General features: G+C 38.1%; 1 protein-coding gene across 4 annotated transcripts in view; it reads right to left on the reverse strand.

The window, feature by feature from the left end:
• Positions 1–20,025, reverse strand: part of CNTN4 (contactin 4) — an 870,265-nt gene that overhangs the window by 118,680 nt on the left and 731,560 nt on the right. For all 4 annotated transcript variants that reach the window (XM_046652823.1, XM_046652828.1, XM_046652821.1 and 1 more), the window contains one exon: positions 6,583–6,733. In XM_046652823.1, the coding sequence (XP_046508779.1) occupies positions 6,583–6,733 (151 nt within the window). The remainder of the gene's footprint in view (positions 1–6,582; positions 6,734–20,025) is intronic.

Here is a 20,025-nt window from a genome sequence, read left to right on the forward strand (position 1 = left end):
CACTCACTGTATACCATATTGTCCTAGATGCTAGTGTTACAGCATGGAACAAAACACACACAAAGGACCCAATGTAACTAAGGGTCCTTCAGAGTAGAAGAAGGAGGCAGAAAAGGAAGTCAGAGTGATGTGATGTGAGAAGAGCTCGACCTGACTTGCCTTTGCTAGCTCTGAAGATGGAGGAAGGGGGCCATGAATCGAGGAATGCTGGTGACCTCTGGAAAGCTGCAAACAGATTCTCCCCATGAGCCTCCAGAAGGAACGCAAGATTTTAGCCAGTGAGACTCATTTCAGACTTTCGATGTCCAGGACTGTAAGATATTACATTTGTATCATTTAAGCTAAACATACACACATGCATGTGCACATGCACAAATTTCTGTTCTCTTGGAATTTACATTCTGATTGGGTGAAGGATGGGGAAGATGGATAATGAAATAAAACAGGGAATGCGTAGTATGTTAGATGGCGGTAAGAGCTACAGAAAATATAAAGCAGGAAAAGAGAGATGGGGAGTTTTACAATTTTAAGTAGGTTATTGGGAAAAGGCTTTTCACTCAGAAGATGACACTTGAATGAGAATTCCCACTTGAATGTGACATCTCCACTTGCAGGCACCTTAAATTCCACATGTTAATATTCACCTCTTTATTTTCCCCTTTCGACTGTGCCCTTTCTATATTCACTATTGTGGTAAACGGCACTGCAGTCCACCAGCTGCTCAAGTTGGACCCTCTGGGAGTCATTTTCCTTTTTTCTCTCCTTTTAAAAATCTTTCTACTTAATATATCATTAAGTCTTTTAAATTCTACCTTTAATAGCCTGTATACCTGTCTTCCTCCTTTACTTTCAGGAGACTGACATCATTCAAGTTCATTTGATTTCCATCCTAGAATACTGTCTGAAATGGGTCTCTCTGTTTCTCCTATCTGGCTCCACTCTGATTCTTTCTCCATGTTGCAAGCAGAGCAATCCTACTGCAGCACACATATGCCTGTGCACTCCCTTGCATAAAATTCTTCACTTTTCTTCAGTGTCTTCTAGTTCAAGTCTAAACTCTACAGACATAAAATTCAAGGCCTCTACAATCTATTGTTGGCTTCCATTTTTCAATGTTCCTTCTCAATATATCACCTTTATAACACACATCCTAGGATTATTGGAAAAGTTATATTATTTTGCTGTTGGGCCCCTGCACTAGCCTATGAGCATCTTGAGGGCTAGTTTTACATCTCGTCTTTCTATCTCTAGTGCCAAGCAGAGGACCTAGCATATGGCAAGCACACAAATGAATGCTTTGTTCATTGAATGAAGTTGGAGTTGGCTAGTTTGACAGAATAGTCATGCTGCTGTTCTGAAACCATGCCTGCGACATGCAGGCTGTGGGTTTGGGAGTCTTTTCAGAAACACTCAGTGGCTTATCTAGATCTGTTTATTATTCATTAGCTTGACATAATGTATTAGCCTAATGTCTAAAAGAGAGGACAGAAATTCTCAAGCATAGGTAAGGGTAAGAAGTCTCTATTTACACAATGTTAACTAAACATTTCATTCATTCTTCAACTTCAGTGAGAAGTAAAACATTTTGTCTAAATGAATTTTCCAGACAACTAAATTTACCCCTGTAAGCACTAAATTATTTTTTAAACATAACCATTCAGGGGAGAGTGGTCTTTCTATGTACTGTGCAGTAGCTTGCTTTACTAATCTAAGCTCACTAAAGATGATTTTTCCTCTTCTGAGACATTACATAACAATAATTATCATCTTTTGCTACAGAGATAAATAAAAGTACTTATTACCTTATTAATACTGTCTTTAATTTGGGGTAGCATACTTTCCAGAAAGATATTGAAGGAAGCGATCAGGATAGTGAGGGGATGCCAAATGACATCATATGAAGAATACCAGGGACAGTTGGGCTTGGAAAAGAACTGAAAGAGGACATGAGAGTAGCTGGCCAGTATATAAGGGGAAAGGGAATGGTGGAGAAGAATTAGATTTGTCAAAGCAAAACAAAAAACAAAGAGAGGAAGTTACAAAGATATAATTATGAAGAACTAACCTTTTAACAATTAGTTTGGTCTCCATCATTAGAAGTAACTAGGAAGTTCTAGCCATTGTGGGGATCCCTGTCCTGGAATGGAAGCTGGGCTTCGTGACCACAGTAAGCATTTGGTATTGTTGTCTGCCCAACATCCATTTACTCTTCTTGTGGTAGCAGGACCCTGAATTTCTGTGGGGAAATCCCTGTCCCATTCTCAATCCATGTGGTTTGAGGTGGAGCTTCCCCATGTGCCTATTAGGATAAGCACACAACTCATGTCCTCCTAATCAAAGCAATACATTTCCCTTGAGTGCAGCTGGCTCAGGGCAGAACACTGACCAAGGCAGGTTTATTCAATTATGTGAGAATCTGTTCTAGAATTGCTGTGAGATGCTGGGGAAAAAGGGCAAGCATGGGCTGCTGGCAGCCATCCTACCACCAGGAGAGGAGAGCCCATGAGAAAACAGAGTCAACACAGAGGAAGGCTCTGCTGAGAGAGGAAGAGAGCAAGACAGCCCTGATGCCACTGTATGAGCACCTGAGCCCTGTCTCACCTCTCAAGTCACAATCCATCTCTGGCCTTCTCAAATGTGTGAGCCAATGAATTCTCTTTTGTAGTGAAGCCAATTTTGAGTTAGGTTTCTGTCACTTGCGACCAAAAGAGTTCATCCTGGTTGATACATGGTTTTATGGCTCCTTATAATTCTAGGATCCTAGGTTTCTATTAATGACTCTGCTGTTTCTGTGTTTTGATGTTTTTTGTTTCTACTAGATCAACTTCAATCTCATCGGTCTCAAGTGCCTTCTGTCTAGAAACTAAAAGTAAGCAAAATTATGAATCTTATTCAGTTAGCAGCCTTAATTGCTCAATTAATCCAAATAATTTTATGACTTTGATGGTGACTAGAGGCTCTCCTGAGGACTAACGTACTTGGGCTTTGTGAAAGGTCCTCCCTGCTTTAAATATCTGATGTTGCCTACATTCTGATTGCTGGATAAGTGTACAAGAAATGTTTTAGGTATATGGATATGCTGCCTACACAATAACAAAACTATAAAAATTGAAAATTAAATCTTTCTTTTAGATGCTTGGTTTAATATACATAAGGCCAGCGTGAATATGCTTTAAATTTCTAAAGGCATGAAAAAACAAAATAAGTATATAAAAATACATTTTTTAAATAGTTCATATGTTAACATTTGAATTTATATCCACTGAGAAACTACAGTACAACTATATGATTGAATAAGATAAAAACTTAAAGAATGTTGTTTATACTTTTATCGTAAACTCATTTGTAGGCAGTAGGTTAGTTAAAATTGAAATTAAAATAAGTAGTGTTTGGAAAGTGTTTCAAAATATAGAATCTAGGGAGAATATTGATAAAAAGGAGTGCTTGATCATAAAGTTTTGTTTCATCAAACTTTGTTTATACCAGTATTTTATACTTAAGAGATTAATAATTTTAACTCAAAGTTTAAAGATTTGCCTTTTGATTCTTAAGATTCCACATCTCAAAAGAGAATTAGGGCTAAGAAGTCAGTGCATTAGAAACTATACTCAAAGATGGGCATAATCAAAGAATTTTGCCTTTCGTGTTAGTTTAACAATGTCAATCTTTTCATAAAATAGGAATTCTAAAATTTTTTACACATGAATTCTATGTAGGATTGCTTTTGCTCACTTACTCACTTGATTTTGTTTCTACTTTACCAGAAAAGAAAAGAAAAACGGCAGAATTTCTTCTCTGCCAATGAGGAAATAATAGTAAGATCTTTCCTCTTTTTCATCCTTTTGGGAAATTATAAGATGCTCAATTGAGCTTATGTTTTTCTCAGAATTTAAAAACCAGGGCCCCATGGAGTAAACTTGGTCCATGGATGTGTGGCCCATATTATACTAACATTAAAATAAAAACATTAGTTGCTGACATTTAAAAATTAAGATAGTTCAAATAAAAGTCAAGATTTATAGTTTCTCTTGAAAAATGAGAAGACAGGGAGGCACCTGATCTGCATCCATATGGTGGCAATATGCTACAATTGAGTGACAGGTGTCTCCCTTTGATAGGGCACACACTGAACTCCCCACCATTCTCATTATATTACACCTGGCCAGGTTTGGAGTCATTTACATTACCAAAATCAGTCTATCTGCTTAACACATTTTGAGTGAGGTAGAAGGGAGGAGCAGAGCTGTGACAACACAACACCCATGTGGAGAATGAAGGCTAATATTGATAGTTTGGGTCATGCCTGGTAACACTGGAGCTGGAGGTGATAAATAGGAAGACTTGGGTAGTGATGGGGAGTTTCCTTGGTTTAAATATATCTTTAGTGTCATATAAATGTTGAAGCAATATTTGAACCCTATTAATCAAGTCAGGAGTAGAAAGAACGAAAACTGGAGAGGGACAGATTTGTGGTAAGACAAGTGGTAGAAACAATTATATTCACTTATCAAATAGAATTCTTGATATTGATATACCATTTTCCTAAAGGTAATTCAATCATTTTGTAACAATGGTTAAGTTACAGCAGTGGAAAGCAGTCATTAACATGGTTCAAAAGGTCAGGTTGTCTCTTTTCTTCTAGGCATACAGTAACATTGTATTTCTCTGCTGGGTTGAACTTCAGCAGAGCTATGTGACTTGTTTTGGCCAATGAAACGTGAGTGAAAGTAAAGTGTTTCACTTCTAAACAGAAGTTTTAAGGGCCCATGCCTGTTTGGCCGCCCTCTTTTTCTTCTGCAATTCCAATGTTCCAGAGAATGCTTCTCCACCAGCCCTGGTTTTAAAGGGCCACCAGCAGACTCATGATGGGCATGCAGTGCGAATGAGAAGTTGCCTTTTGTTGTTTTAAGCCACTGTAGTTTGCTTGTTACAGCAGCATAGCTTAGCCTCTCCAGCACTGATCTACCATGTACTTTAACTTCATTCATTCATGGTTTTTGACATGTGTGTCTATTATCCATATTATTTTTTAAATGTTTTTCTTTATATCATTGTTAAATTAAAACTTCTAAAATGTAGCCTTATTTTAAGCAATACATGTGGTATATACTATATATATTTCAATTACAGTTTAATACACATCAAATTAAATACATAACTATTACAAGTAATCTTACATACCACATTTTGGGAAACACTGAGGTAAAATAGGAAAGGAATCTGATGTTTAAGGCTACAAAATAAGAAATTGTGGTCTCAAATCCCAGGTTTGGCTCCAAGTTTGAATGCCATGCCAATATTCAGAGAACTATACTGCTTTTTGATATAACAGAAATCAGAAAGAGACATGTAGTATGAATTTAATATGTGTGTGACTACACCGTCTATAAACCATATCAGGTTTGTTTGCAAAAATCATTAATAAGGACAACATTATCAGTGCAATGGCCTAATTTGCATATGCAAATCCAAAGGTGTGCAGGTGTAAAGGGTAGATACATACACATTTTTACAGGCTTCCCCATTGCATCCTTGAGTACTTGACCTTTAGCATCAATTAAAATCATTATGTACACAGCTGGTAAATGTTATCTTATGGGTGACATAGATTCATGCATAATTACCATTTTCCAACAGACTGAGTAGATTACAGAAAGGGGTGGGGGATGTTTTATAGGGGTGACAGTCAAGAAAAGGTCTTAGAGATACCTGCCATTTGTTGCAATATGACCTAAAACTACAAACAACCCATATATATTTACATTGTATAAACAACATGCATTCTAAATGTAATTCATGTATAATAGGAAATACGTAGGTGAAGAATTTAGATATCAGAAAGAAAAAAACTGTTTTTTCAAAAAGACATGATTAAAATAATTAAAACCATGTTATTTGCAGAATGAGTTTTGGAATTAGAGATATTTATTGGAATTAGATATTATTGGAATTAGAAATTCAAAAAAGGAAAGACTAACAAGAGACATAACAGCCATTGCCAAATATTTGTGGGGTTGTCACAGCAAAGAAGAATTGGATTTATTTGTTCACGCAAAAAGGAGGTAGGATGGAGAAAAGTGGGCAAGTCTACAAATAAATTTTAGGCTAAATTAAGAAAGGTATTTCTGGCTGCTCATCTTTGGGCAGCTATTGCAGTCTTCAACAGGGATCATGTGATCTATCCCTGCAGGCAGATAGACTCTTTCTATCAGGAAGGGGCCAGACCCATGGCACAGTGGTTAAGTCTGGCACACTCTACTTCAGTGGCCCGGGTTTGAAGGTTTGGATTCTGGGTGCAGATGTACACCAATGGTTGGTGGCCATGCTGTGGCAGCAACCCACATATAAAGTGGAGGAAGATTGGCACAGATGTTAGCTCAGGGCTAATCTTCCTCAGCAAAAAAAAAAAAAAAAGGATTATGAAAACCAACTAACTTACCACCCTCTTCCAAAGCTTCAGTTCTTTGATTAACATTTAGTCCATGAATAGCAGACAGTAAATTATTCCCTCTAGAACTATTAATAACAGACCAATAAATTACTACAGGTCAATCAAATGTTAAAAATATTTCAAGATAGTACCTTTCATTTTCTCTTAGTATGTCCCTTCCTTTCTTCCAGGTGTAGACAGGTTTCGGAGAAGCTTTGGGCTTACACTCGATGACAACTTCACCTCCCACTTTGACAAGAGTTACCCTTTTTAAGAGGGTTCTTGAAAAGTCCGGACCCAAGGCTGGAAGAGAATATAGAAAATAAAATAAGTAATTATTATGGAAGGAACAAACCCCAGTAGATCTTTAGACTTTTTCTTCCTGTAATGCACTTATTGTTGCATCGGGCAACAAAGGGAGGAAGTTTTTTCCTAAAGCAAAGGGAGTAAGTACTGTAGGTTTTGATGGATTTATTAAAATTTGAGGTATAATTTACACATTGCAAAATGCACCAGTTATAAGTGTACAGCTTGATGAATCTGGTATACTATACTATGACGATCAAGATAAAGAACACTCCATCACTTTATCAAGGGATTCTTTAAAAAAAATTAGTCCATATTCTAATGAACAAAAATTTAAAAATTTCAGGAAAGCAAAAGGGAAAGACAAGAAAATTGATGAAGCATTTTTCTGATTGTGTAGGCTGAAGCATTCCCTCTTAGATACAGTTACTGCCTCTGCTCTGTCTCATAGCATTCTGTACATGTCTCCACCAGAAAACATGCTGAAATGTCTATATCATCACCCTCCGTGAGCTTCTTCTTAAAAACAAGGGCTTCCTTCCGCTTTCCACTACTACTGCCTAACGCAATGCTCAGCTCACGCGGAGAAACTGCAACTTGCTCTTAGAAAACTCTATTCCATGCTCACTACTAGTATTCTAAAAAATTCACTCATGTTGACACCAAATATATAGTTACTATATAATCTTACATAATTAATAATTGATTAATATTCTATTAATTATTTAGGAAAGAATTATTTCTTTCCTAAAACAATAGATACACATCTATATCCTCTCAGAAGGAATATAAAAGACACCTTTCTGAAAAATCTCCATTTTCTTCTGAGTTAATTAAATTAACACATTCTAGAGCCTGTTGTGAGAAGAGATTTCTCTCTTGAATTTTTACCATATTTAAAATCCCTCATGCCCTGAAGTTTGACCTGATGGAATTTAAGATTTCAGGCCATGTTGAGGATGAAACTTAAATACTAACCAGAAATTACTTAAAGAAGAACAGGGAGTAAGTGTGTGTGTATGTGGGTGAGGAGAATGGGTCAATTTCTTAAATGTACCCAAACCATAAGTTCATGATTTTAAAAAAACAAAAACAAGCTTCAACAGAAGCAAGTTAAATCTTTACTAAGTGCTTTTGTTGTGGAAATATTTTCAGTAATTGTCTAGAAGGAAAGAGAGATGGGAAGTTTACTTTTTTTTGGCTGAGGAAGATTCACCCTGAGCTAACATCTATTGCCAATCTTCCTCTACTTTGTATGCGAGCCACTGTCACAGCATGGCCACTGATAGATGAGTGGTGCAGGTTCACGCCTAGGAACTGAACCCAGGCCTCCAAAACAGAGCACACTGAACTTAACCACTAGGCCACCAGGGCTGGCCTAGGAAGGTTACTTTTTAATGGGGTGATGCAAGGTACACATAGGGCTGGTTTTACTATGTGAAGGTAAAATTAAATAAATGGATCTAGTAGGCAATTGCTATCTCAATCAGTCTACCTTGGATTCATGAGGAGAGTCTATAATTCAGAGAGTACTTCTATAATGATAAGTGCAATTAATATGTAGAGAGCAAGTACAGATGTTTCTGCTATAATGAGATAAGTGCATTCCTAGTATGATCTAGAAAATCACATAATAAAAATTATAGGGTTTGGGCCAGCCCAGTGGTGCAGTGGTTAAGCGTGAGCATTCCGCTTCCATGGCCCAGGGTTTGCCGGTTCGGATCCTAGGTGTGGACATGGCACTGCTTGGCACGCCATGCTGTGGTAGGCGTCCCACATGTAAAGTGGAGGAAGATGGGCATGGATGTTAGCTCAGGGCCAGTACTCCTCAGACAAAAGAGGAGGATTGGCAGCAGTTAGCTCGGGGGGGGTTTCCCCCAAAAAAAAAAAAAAAAAAACCCAAAAAGCAACAAAAAAAATTATAGGGTTATGAAAAAGATAAGGTCAGGACAGACCTAGTCAATATTTATGTAACAAAAACACTAACAAAAACAATAATCATCCTAGTAAATATTTAAGCATGATTAAAAAGACAGCTTGAATTCCTAATAGATAAACACTACAAAAAATACAAGATTTCAGTGCGTGTGTGTATGTGTGTATGAAGAGAGCTTGATGGCAGAGGGACGAAGGAAGAGCTGAGTTTGCTAAACTATGAAACAAGGCAAACTGCAGAAAAACTGAGGAGAACCATGCTCTAAGCACTGCCAGGTTAGAGTAAGTGGCTGGACTGAGCCAAGACGAAGAATGTGGGGTGAAGGGGAATCATGGTCAGTATGCTTTTTGCCTCGGCTGGTTGTGCTGATCTGTGCTAGTGGGCTCTGTGGTTGGCTGCTGCACCCAGTGACACACATGGACAAAGCTAGCACCTACGTTGTACTGCATTGTTCCCCATTTACCAATCCCACACAGGCTCATATGCAACATAGAAAGGTTCTCACCACAGAACAAACTCATCTTAGGTAAACACCTAAACTGACACAGTAATGTAAAAAAAAAATGAAGTCCCTGGAAGTTTTTTAAAAAGGATATTTTGTGAAATAGAGTTACAAATCTGTATCATATAAAAATCCCTTCTTAAAACTATATCTTTCTAAACAGATATATTTTTATCACTTTAGGCAAATATTTTTCTTCTGTTCAGGAGGAATTCTGCAGTTGCATTTGAAATGAGTTTACGTAAATCAAACTGTGCACAACACATGGGTGGATTTGTCAAAAAACTATATATTGCTTTTATGGGATTTGAAATAGTGTGATATCAGCCACACAGAAGGAAGAAAACACACATTCCAGTTTCAAAAACATTTGTACTGTACTGTTTATGTGCATATTATCTTTTGGATATCCTAGAGATAAGACTGGTTTTGAAAGTCTTTCACTAATAAAAATGGAATTATAAATTCAAATCTTTTCCCTTTCTTTACTCAATTTCCTTAATTTACTTCTAGTGTTATCAACCCTGCAAATCTATCAGTTGCGACTATAAGTGGTAGTGCTTTCTACGGCAAAATTATCAGACTTGGAGCAGTTTTTTTTTTTTTTTTTTTTAGGAAGATTAGCCCTGAGCTAACTACTGCCAGTCCTCCTCTTTTTTCTGAGGAAGCCTGGCCCTGAGCTAACAGCGTGTCCATTTTCCTCTTCTTTATATGTGGGACGCCTACCACAGCATGGTGTGCCAAGCGGTGCCATGTCCACACCGGGATCCGGACCAGCAAACCCCTGGCCGCTGAGAAGCGGAACGTGCGAACTTAATCACTGCGCCACCAGGCCAGCCCAGCAGTTTTTGAATACTTGAGCCATTAATGGGTTTCTTAACATTCTGCCATTTTGTGAACATCTTTTGCATTCGAGATGCCTTTAAGCTTGTGGAATGATGCTTTTTTCCTGTTTGTACCCTATATTTATTCTGATTTCCAAACATTGGCCCAGGAGAAGCATTAAAGAAAAGTGAAAGAAGCCTGTTCAATTTGACATTCACAGAGAACGAGGGTTTAAAAGTTATTGGTAAGTCCCCAGTAGGGTGCTATGAGAATCCAACCTTGGCTAGCACTGAAAAAATTAATGCAAGTTGAAGGTGAAACTTCGCTAGATTTCTAATAGTTCAGAAAAGATGAAACCAAAGGTCAAATTATGCACTTAGTCTGAGAGTAGCTCAGATACTGGGAACATCCTCATTTGCTAAATCACTTAGAGGATAATATTTCTTTCATGGACTACTGTGGGCACTGCTCTCTCAGTGTTGGAATGAGTCATGCTACAGGACCTCTTCCACGTGGGAAATGCAACCTGTTTGTTTTTTATCAATGATCTTTAATATATTAACATCACCTTATCTACGAGAAGCATCCAGCTGAGAGAAGCCCTCTATGCAATTCTCATCTGTTTGTTTTTACTTAATTAAATTACTCTTGGTCACATGTTAAGAGTATTTTAAGTGGCCAATAGAACCCTTGAAAACAAAAGTTTTGTACCTTAGTATCATTTCCCAAGAGAGATGGTAAGAATGATAATGCCTTAACAGGATGTGCACTGGCAGTCCCACTTGGGAAATATATGGGTGTGATGTTTTACTCTACTATTTAAGAGCAAAAGATAATCATGCATGCCAGTTCTTTCACAGTCTGTAGAAACATCACTGGGAACATTGCCAGTTGATGGGGACTATTAAGGCTGGGCCTTTTAGAAGTTCAGAATTTCATATTATTTTAACCTTTATCTATTATCTTTAACTATTACCTCATCATTCCATAAAAATAAACCTAGAGGGAATGCATTCATTCAAATATTTCCACCACTGAAGAGACAACGCTGGTGTTACATGTTAAAACCCTCAACTTCTCCTGGCTACAGTGGGAATTTTCTTCTTTCTAGGTCCATCATTTCAGCATGGTGGATTCAAAATCAGCCCTCTCTGATCAAGGATAATATTTGCAAGGAGACTCTCAACAAGACTCTAAAGTAAGATTTTCCAGTCCTAAGATCAGCTTGATGTGTCCCTTCTATGTCCCTAACACCAAGCCCTACTTGCTGGTTTCCACTGAATGCCCTGTTTCTCCAGGCCTCGTCCTACCATGGTAACTCATATTTATGGGCTTCTGTTCCTTTGGAGCAGAAATACTAATATTTACAGTCACAAGGTTGTTTTGAAGATTAAATAACACATGTATTGCACATTAAGTACTGAGCACAATATTTGCCCAGAGTAAGAACTTCATACCTACTCCCCCTCCTCTGCTATTTCCACTGCTGCCACTACCACCACCACCATTATTAGGAGACTTTATGCTGAAAAACTTCTTAGAGCCAAAGAAATACATCTTGGTTTGAGAAAAACAAAAAAATTTTTATTCTGAAATACTTATAGACTTACAGAAAGTTGCAAAGATAATACAGAGAGGTCCTATGTATCTTTCACTCAGTTTCTCTCAGTTGCAAAGATAATACAGAGAGGTCCTATGTATCTTTCACTCAGTTTCTCCCAATGGTTACACGATATGTGAGCATTGTATAATATCAAAACCAGGACACTGATAATTGGTACAACGCGTGTGTATAGTTCTGTATTTTATCACATACGTAGACTTGAGTCATTTCCACTGAAATCAAGATATAGAACTACTCCATCACTACAAAGATTTCTCTCATGCTACCCCTTTATAGCCACATCCAGACCCCTCCTACCTAGAAACCACTAATCTGTCCTCTATCTCTATAGTTTTCTCATTTTGAGAATGTTAGGAATATGGAATCATATATTATGGGACCTTTTGGGATTTTTCTTTTTCACTCAGCATAACGCTCTTGAGATCCATCCAAGTTGTTGTGTGTATCAACAGTTAGTTCCTCTTTACTGCTGAGTAGTAGTATCTCTTCCATCTTGGTGTGGATGAGAAATACATCTTTCATGTTGGCATTTCAGGCACTATGATAACTGACAAATTGAGCACAGGAACCATTTCAAGATCTCTCAACACTTTCTTTGCCAACAAGTAGGATGAAGCTTAGCCTTTTTTCTTTCTATAAAAGGTTTGAAAAGCCAAAACTTAATTGTATAGACATGGATGGAAACTTTTTTCTTATTCCAAGAAAAACACTTGAAAGCCATTTTAGAACATCATTTCTTATACAATAATTAACACATTGATTGAAAATCACTCTCAAATGCTTAAGTAGATCCTCATCTGCTAAACCTCCCTTGAGCTACCCTATCTGTAAAATATAATAAAACAATATGCATTTTGAAATATCTGTAATCACTTTCACTTTATTATATCAGTCCAAATTAGTGATATTTCATTATATTTGCCACTATGTCCTAAATGCTCATACACATTTGTGTCTTTGGTTAGACAAGCAGTGTATAGTATTGCGCTCTTGATTATGAATAACTTTATTACGAGATAGAAATATTTGTTGAACAGAAGAGTCATTAGACTGTGATAGTGAGAGTCCTATAATACCAGTAGTTAAGAAATGGTAGCTCTTCTTGTTAGCTACTCTTAGTCCATCAGTTCCTGGAAGACATGGAGTATATATTATGAATCTGTATATCCCTTGGACCTAGCATAGTGCTGGGCACAAGCAGACGTTTAATCAATATTTGTTGAATTAATGTATGTTGTAGGAGAGAACTCAGGAATTCAGTTCAAAATAGGAAATTCCCTTCTTATAATGCTTTGCCTGGATACCACACGCCTTTCTTCCCTCCAAGTGTAGCTGTCAATTGTTTCTTGAACTTCCAGGCATGTGTACAGGACAATCCATCCTCTCTGGATTTGGACCTCAGTCTAATGAAGCAGAATTACCCAAAAAATACAATCTGAGCTGTTTATACTCTGAAAGCACCTGGTATGACGGTAGATGTTTAACAACTGGCTCTCCAAACAAAACAAAACACCAAAGAACTTAGTTTTCAGTGCTTGCCAACTTCTTTGGTATTAACACTTCCATTCTGGCCAATTTTAAGCTACCAAGAAGTCACTGAATGCTGAGTTGAGAAGGATACATAGAATCACCTCCTGCCAGTATAAGCTAGCTCCAGTGCTTAACTTCCTTTTCTTATTTCCAAAAACACACATTTATGGGAAGATTATAGGACAGTGGGCCCGGGAGTTCAGCTTTCCTCAGATTTGGAGCTTTCTCAGAGGCAGAACCACCATCTCCCCTCTTCTCTCCAGGTACTCCCAACCAACCAACCCTGTGCTGAGACCATGGGAACTTCAACTCCCTTCCAATTCCTAAGATTGGTTCAACTTGTTCAAAGAATCTGTTCCCTGAGGCTTTCAGTCAAGGTATCACAGTAGTTTTAAGGGCTTCAGTTACACATGCCCTGCCCTAGACACACAGGCTCAATGTGGATGAGCGATGTTTATGTAATCCAGGAGTGACTGATCTCTTGCATATCGTGTTCCTTCAATAAGGCACTTAGTGAAGTAGTTTAACATGCAAAGAGAACACGTATTTTGCCTTTGTGCTCTGCTTATTTTCAACCACATTCAAAAGGCTTTATTAAAAGCAACCTGTATTACACTCAGTACGAATTAATTTCTTCAGAAGCCTAGAAGAGCCAGTGTCTGCTCATGTTGGGGGGAGGTGGGATGGGGAAGCTGGAAGGTTGTTGGTGCAAATGCTTTATTTCTGGGAGAAATTGTCTCACATGATTGATAGAGCTTTTGTCAATATTAGGTTCAATAATGGAAACACGGATTAACTGGATGTAGAGTGGGTATACCAATAGTCATTACTCTTCCCTCCAACCCCTACTTGCTTTCACAAATTAGAAAGCTACTCCGCTGTGATGGCTTGAGATTGGGTAACAACGGGATCTAGAAAGCAGATTCTAGATCTGTGGCACACAAATTTAACTGATCAGAAGAATCACGTGGAGAAGCTTGTTAACTCTATATACTCCTGAACTCTACCTGCCATGAGAAGGACCTGAGAATTTATAATTTTACAATTTTTGCCACTGAAAATGTGATCCCCAGAGCAGAAGCATTGGTGATCACCTGGGGGCTTGTTAGAAATGCAGAATCTCAGGCTCCACCCTAGACCTGAAATTAGAATATGAATTTAACAAGATCCTTAAGTAATTTACACATGTGTTAAAGTTTGAAACACTGTTAAATTGTAATGAATGCCAATTCTAACACTCTCTGGATCGGAATACCAAAATAGAAACAATTTGTTGACAGAATGTGGTGGACGGAAAAAAAAATAGTTACTTCATTAAATTAATTTATTTATTTACTAATTCAAACAGACTTGTGGTGGATAATGGTAAAAGATACAAAGTCATAAATACTTTTAGAATATGGCTAAAGGCAAACATACAAACCGTAGGAAACAATCTTACTATATTTAGTACAATAGAGTGAATTTCTGGAAGCCAAAGCAGATAGGTCAACATAGTGGGCGGAGAGAAAAAGAAAAGCATATTTCTCACTGGCTGATAAAAGAAAACACAATTTTGCTAGAATGTTCAAGCTTTCCCCCTGGCTCTACATTTTAAGAAGAATTTATTGGAAATCTCTTTATGTAAAGGACTATGGACCTTAGAATGGATAATGCCTTCCCAGCAATTTTACAGAAGCCTCGGAGATTTTGGCTGTAGGACAGTGTACGGTATCAATACTCTGAGTTACGGTTTAAACTCTAACTCACAGAAGGCATTTACTATGGAATTGTCTGTGTGGAATTGTCACAACATTCATCCCTCAGATTTCAGTGTCTCCCTCCAGTCGGCTTTAAGACACCAAAGCCAGGCCAAGCAACATCTTAGTTCAGTCCTCACGTGGCAGTCTGTGAAATCACTCTGTGTGCCTATTCCTACTCACTCTCTTGGTGAAATGGCTCCTTCAGCCAGGGTTGGAATCTCTGATGCCTGGTATTTTCTTCTATAGGAGGACTTTGGATCCCGAGTTCTGATCCAAATCAAATTTTGCTAGGTAGACTACATTCGAGTTAAACAAACAAACAGAAAACCTCTGTGTAGGCTAGATTTCCTATTTTAGGATAGTAGTTCTCAAGGTACAGTCTTTGAGCAGCAGCATCAGCATCAACTGGGAATTTGTTAGAAATGAAAATCCTCAGGGCCCGCTTCAGAACTACTATATGAGAAATTCTGGGGGTAGGGCTCAATAATCTGTGTTTTAACAAGTCCTCCAGGTGATTTTGATGCATGGTGAAGTTTGAAAATCAATGGCCTTCTGATCTGATCAATTTGAGCACTAGGTCCCAAATTGTGCTTTTCATTGGAATCACACTTGGGCAGTTTTAAGGAATAAGGCCTGGGTCCCAGGCCCAGAGGCTGAATCAGTTGGTATGGAGATGGTATGGCATCGAGGTATTAAAATGCTCCCCAGAGATTATAATCTGCAGGAAAATTTGCGAACCACAAAAATGGGGCTTACTAGTGATTTTGTGGCTGTCTACATTACAAGCTTTCGGTATGGATATGAGTTAAAGGCAAGAAATTTCTTATATTGCTACTACAGGCTTGCAAAAAGCTTTCACATGTGATCTCTTTTAGTTTTGACAGTAAGGTAACAACATCCTCGTTTTACTGATAAATGGAGGCTTAGTAACTTATTAAAGATATTAAATTTGAATTTGAGATCCAAGTTGCATAGCTTTCCCTGTTCATGACAATTTAAGTAAAGCTTCTGCCTAGATGACTCTATTTGGGTAAGAAAGGCATTTGTCCTCTCATTGGATGCTGATCACACAGCACGTTTGATTATTTTGTAATCTGGCTCAATGAGGCAGTTGAGAAATCAGAACGAGATGCAGATGAGCACTTGTGAAAGTCCCTGTTAAATAACTTTTAGTTTAGCCTTAATGTTTTTCTAATTTGCAAGCCAACCATCTGGATAAATGCCAAATTAAGCAGATAATTGCTCAAGCCTACACCTCACTTTAATTGGACCATCAGTTCCTTAATGGTATTGGAGTGTCCTGCCAGGGTCAGATGTCTTCCACCACACAGAATCCCCAGGATACTGACCCATCGGACAGAAGTTCCTCAGGGCAGAAGCTACTTCTGTTCCACTATACAGTCCTGGCAAAGTCAGGTCATATTCAAAAGATCACTAGGCAGACATCTACTTGCTTTTAGAAGTAGTTCATACCACTTCAAAATCAAAGACACCCTAGTTACACTACCCATTATGATCCAGGTAAATTGGACAAAGCAACCAAGCATCTTGGTTTAGCACAATTACTTGTCCTCTGCAGAGAATGCCATTGGTATCCTCACATAGATTCTTTTTTCTGGCCCCTGCTGGTGTGAGTATTGGCTGCTTACCACCTCCAGCTGCCCTCTTCTCTGCAGAACTGAATAGAAGGTTTTGCTCCAAAACTCCCCAACCCCTACTGCCACTACCACCACCACCAAGGGGCAGACCAATGACTGACTGAGACAGGGATTTTTTAAAAAGGCCAGCCTCCTTGCCTCAGGTGGGAATAACTCTGAGATGCAGTTTATGTTCCAGATACTCCTCTCCAGAATGAGCTGTAGGCTAGACCTTACTTGAGACCATGTCCTTGCTCTGCTCTGCTCCCCTCTTTTCTACCTTGCTTTCTCTTAGAGTTTTTTTTAGAGAACATTCCTTCAAGGGCTCACAGGTACCTGAATCTATGCCTCTGCTTTTTGGATCTTAGTTATCCTCTATCTTTACCTCATGATATATACATGGCATAAGCATTCTGTATGGAGAATCACAGAAAATTTCAATTTTGGCAATTCAATCAGAAGTCATTGTCACCCATATGATCATCTATCTAAGTGGATACAAATACTAAACACAAATGGAAATATTACATTAAAAAAGTTATTTTTTTAACCAATAAAATACGTTAGTTTTTTAATTGCATTTTTATAGAAGATTCAAGGTTCCCCATTATCATAAGTCTTATTACCATAAGACACTATTCACTCCAACATTCCTTCATGAATGGGACAGAGGATGGAATGATGGTATCACCCAGGGAATTGTGCAGCATCCCAGGGATACCCATAGGAGCGTGTCACACAGGTGAACCTCATCCATGACATAGGTTAATACAGGAGAAGAAGTCTGGGCACAGTCCCTGAAGAAGAATAAACTCTCAATTGTAATAGGTCAGTCTCAAACAAGGACATTTCTATTTGATGTACTCATCACCAGGCCTACTCTAATATACTGACCTCAAGGTAAAAGTCTCTCTATGGCATTCACCCATCCAGTGAGTAAATCACCCAGCACCTAGGTTAATTATTTAGCAGTTTCAACCCATTAAATATAGATATGTTACACACACATTAAATACCTAGACAGAAGACATAAAACAAGACCAAGAGAAAAGCCTATTAAATATATGCTTCCTACCCATCTATTATTCATGACTCTAGGGCTATTACCTAGCATGAAAGGGAATCTCCTCTCCAGCACTGGAGGATCTTGATATTTGATCACTAGCTGGAACCATCCTATTTTTTTTTCTTTCTTATACTGAAGTATCTTGTTTTCATTTTATTTCTTTGTTCAATTCAACCTCCCTAAGATTCTAATACAGGTAATACCTAATCAGTTATTTGACCCCAAAGAGGCGAACTATTACTATTCTACAAGAAACAAAGTGACCTGTGGAATACAGTCATATTATAGCTTACCCAAGTTAACCAAAAATAATTTACGTGTATTTTTAAATAGTCAAATGTCTTCTCCTTCATTTACTTAAGAGGACTCTAGGGACTCACCCTTTCAACATTTAACTGCTCTTTATTCACTTGGAATATATTGTGATTTTTTGGAGGGGGCAGGAAAAGTGGGATATTAAGGAGGAAACTTCTAAGCTCGTTTAAGATCCTCTAAAATTGGTCCTTAATTAGTTTTTCCATCTTTCTCTTTCAAGTTTAAACTTTGCCTACATGCTTTATGTATCTGAATAAAAATTTTTGAAAAATATTCTGGATTCTCTACGTGTAAGACACTATCCAGATGTTTTATAACTTTGAGCTATTTCACTCTGATCTGGAATATTCCCGGTTTTCTTTTCTGTCTGTCCAAATATAAATTATTTTTCAAGGCTCAGCTGACTAGCCCAGTCCAAACTCTCTTTCCTGAATTCCTAGAAAACTTACTATTTTTCCCAACTGTTTGGCTTGTATCATTTACTAATGTGCTTTATTGTTCTCATAGTCAATGTGGTTCAGATTGCGGTGGTTAAAGAACTTCTCAGGAAATCTTCATCTTATCTTTACTGCTCTAGTTTGCTGACTGCAAGGGACTTAAGAAAGGACTCAGATCAAGAATTCATTCAGAATTAGTTTCAAATGGATATGATTTGAAATAACCCTCTGATTGTAAAAGTTGGAGCAGTGATTCCCACCTCACCGGCTTTGAATCCTGGGTGGGGGGAAGGCAAGGAGGAAGGGACTGGGGAGGGCTCTGCAGAGAGTTGTTATATCCCACGTATACATACAAATATGTACATATTCTCATACAGTCTATATATAAATGCATACATCTCACATATACTCTGTTATGTTCAGCGGTGGGTAGGTGCTCTAGAAAAAAATCATTAATAGCCTTTCTCACTTCAGGCTCTGCTTTTGGGACTTTAGTCATCCTCTATCTTTACCCCATGATTATATCCCATGATTTGCAGTCATTTGTTACTACCAAATTTTCTTACTTTAAAAAAGGGAGTTACAAAATCTTTTAGAATTACAATGGAGTCCTCAGACTCATAAATTGGCAAGCACTCACCTAGAGGGTTTTAGGACAGTATGATTCCTTCATTAGGCCACAGACCCTCACTTTTAGCTGTTCTTCTAACTAGCTGACGTAATAGTAGAGAACACACTTCTTTCTGCAGAACATCCTAAGCAACCTACCATGGAGAACTGTGTTCCAAAAGAGTCAGTTCCAATTACTGACCCAGGCAGGGTAGGACCACCATCCTTGTCTTGGAAGAAGTTGGAATTATTGTTCCCAACATTTATAGGGTGGCAGGTATGTGTGTTTAGGCTTCCAAAAAGGTCACATATACAGTAGGCCAAGCCAAGCCGATGTCTATTCCGGGAGCACAGAATGCTCCTAGGCCTCTTTGAAAAAGGCCACAGCCCCATGAACTCTCACAAATTCTTGTCTTTGATGGGATGTTGGTCCAAGTAAAGAAATGAGGAGAAGAACAATTGTGGAAGCTGTTTCTTCTTCTTTTTTTTTTTTTTTTTTTTCACCTTGCACAGGGTAGAAATACATTCAATTAGGGAGCATATACTTACATATGTAAGATCTACATGCTAGGCACCAAGAAGTATGTTGCAGAAGGGAAAATCAGGACTCCGAAACTGGGCAAATAATCAGGATTTATGGAATCAGCTCCCTTTGTATGCTGCTTTTCTCTTATTTGTAAACTTTCTATTATGTTTTCCCTAGGAAGAACTATTGCTTAGATACTTTATTTAAACTCTGAAGTCGGAATCAAGATTTTTCTATGGGAAACATGTAAATTGATGGACTGGACTTTGGTTTTTTTTTTAATACCCATAGGTTCATCAAGTCACTTAATGCTTTCAATGATTTATTTACTTAACTCATTAATTCATTTTTTAAAACAGTCTTTGGGCCAGCCCCATGGCCGAGTGGTTAAGTTTGTGTGCTCTGCTTTGGCGGCCCAGGGTTTTGCTGGTTTAGATCCTGGGTGCGGACCTAGAATCACTCATCAAGCCATGCTGAGGAGGTGCCCCACATAGCAGAGCCAGAAGGACCTACGACTAGAATATACAACTATGCACTGGG

This window comes from Equus quagga, chromosome 1 (assembly GCF_021613505.1).
Source record: "Equus quagga isolate Etosha38 chromosome 1, UCLA_HA_Equagga_1.0, whole genome shotgun sequence".
Classification (NCBI taxonomy): domain Eukaryota; kingdom Metazoa; phylum Chordata; class Mammalia; order Perissodactyla; family Equidae; genus Equus; species Equus quagga.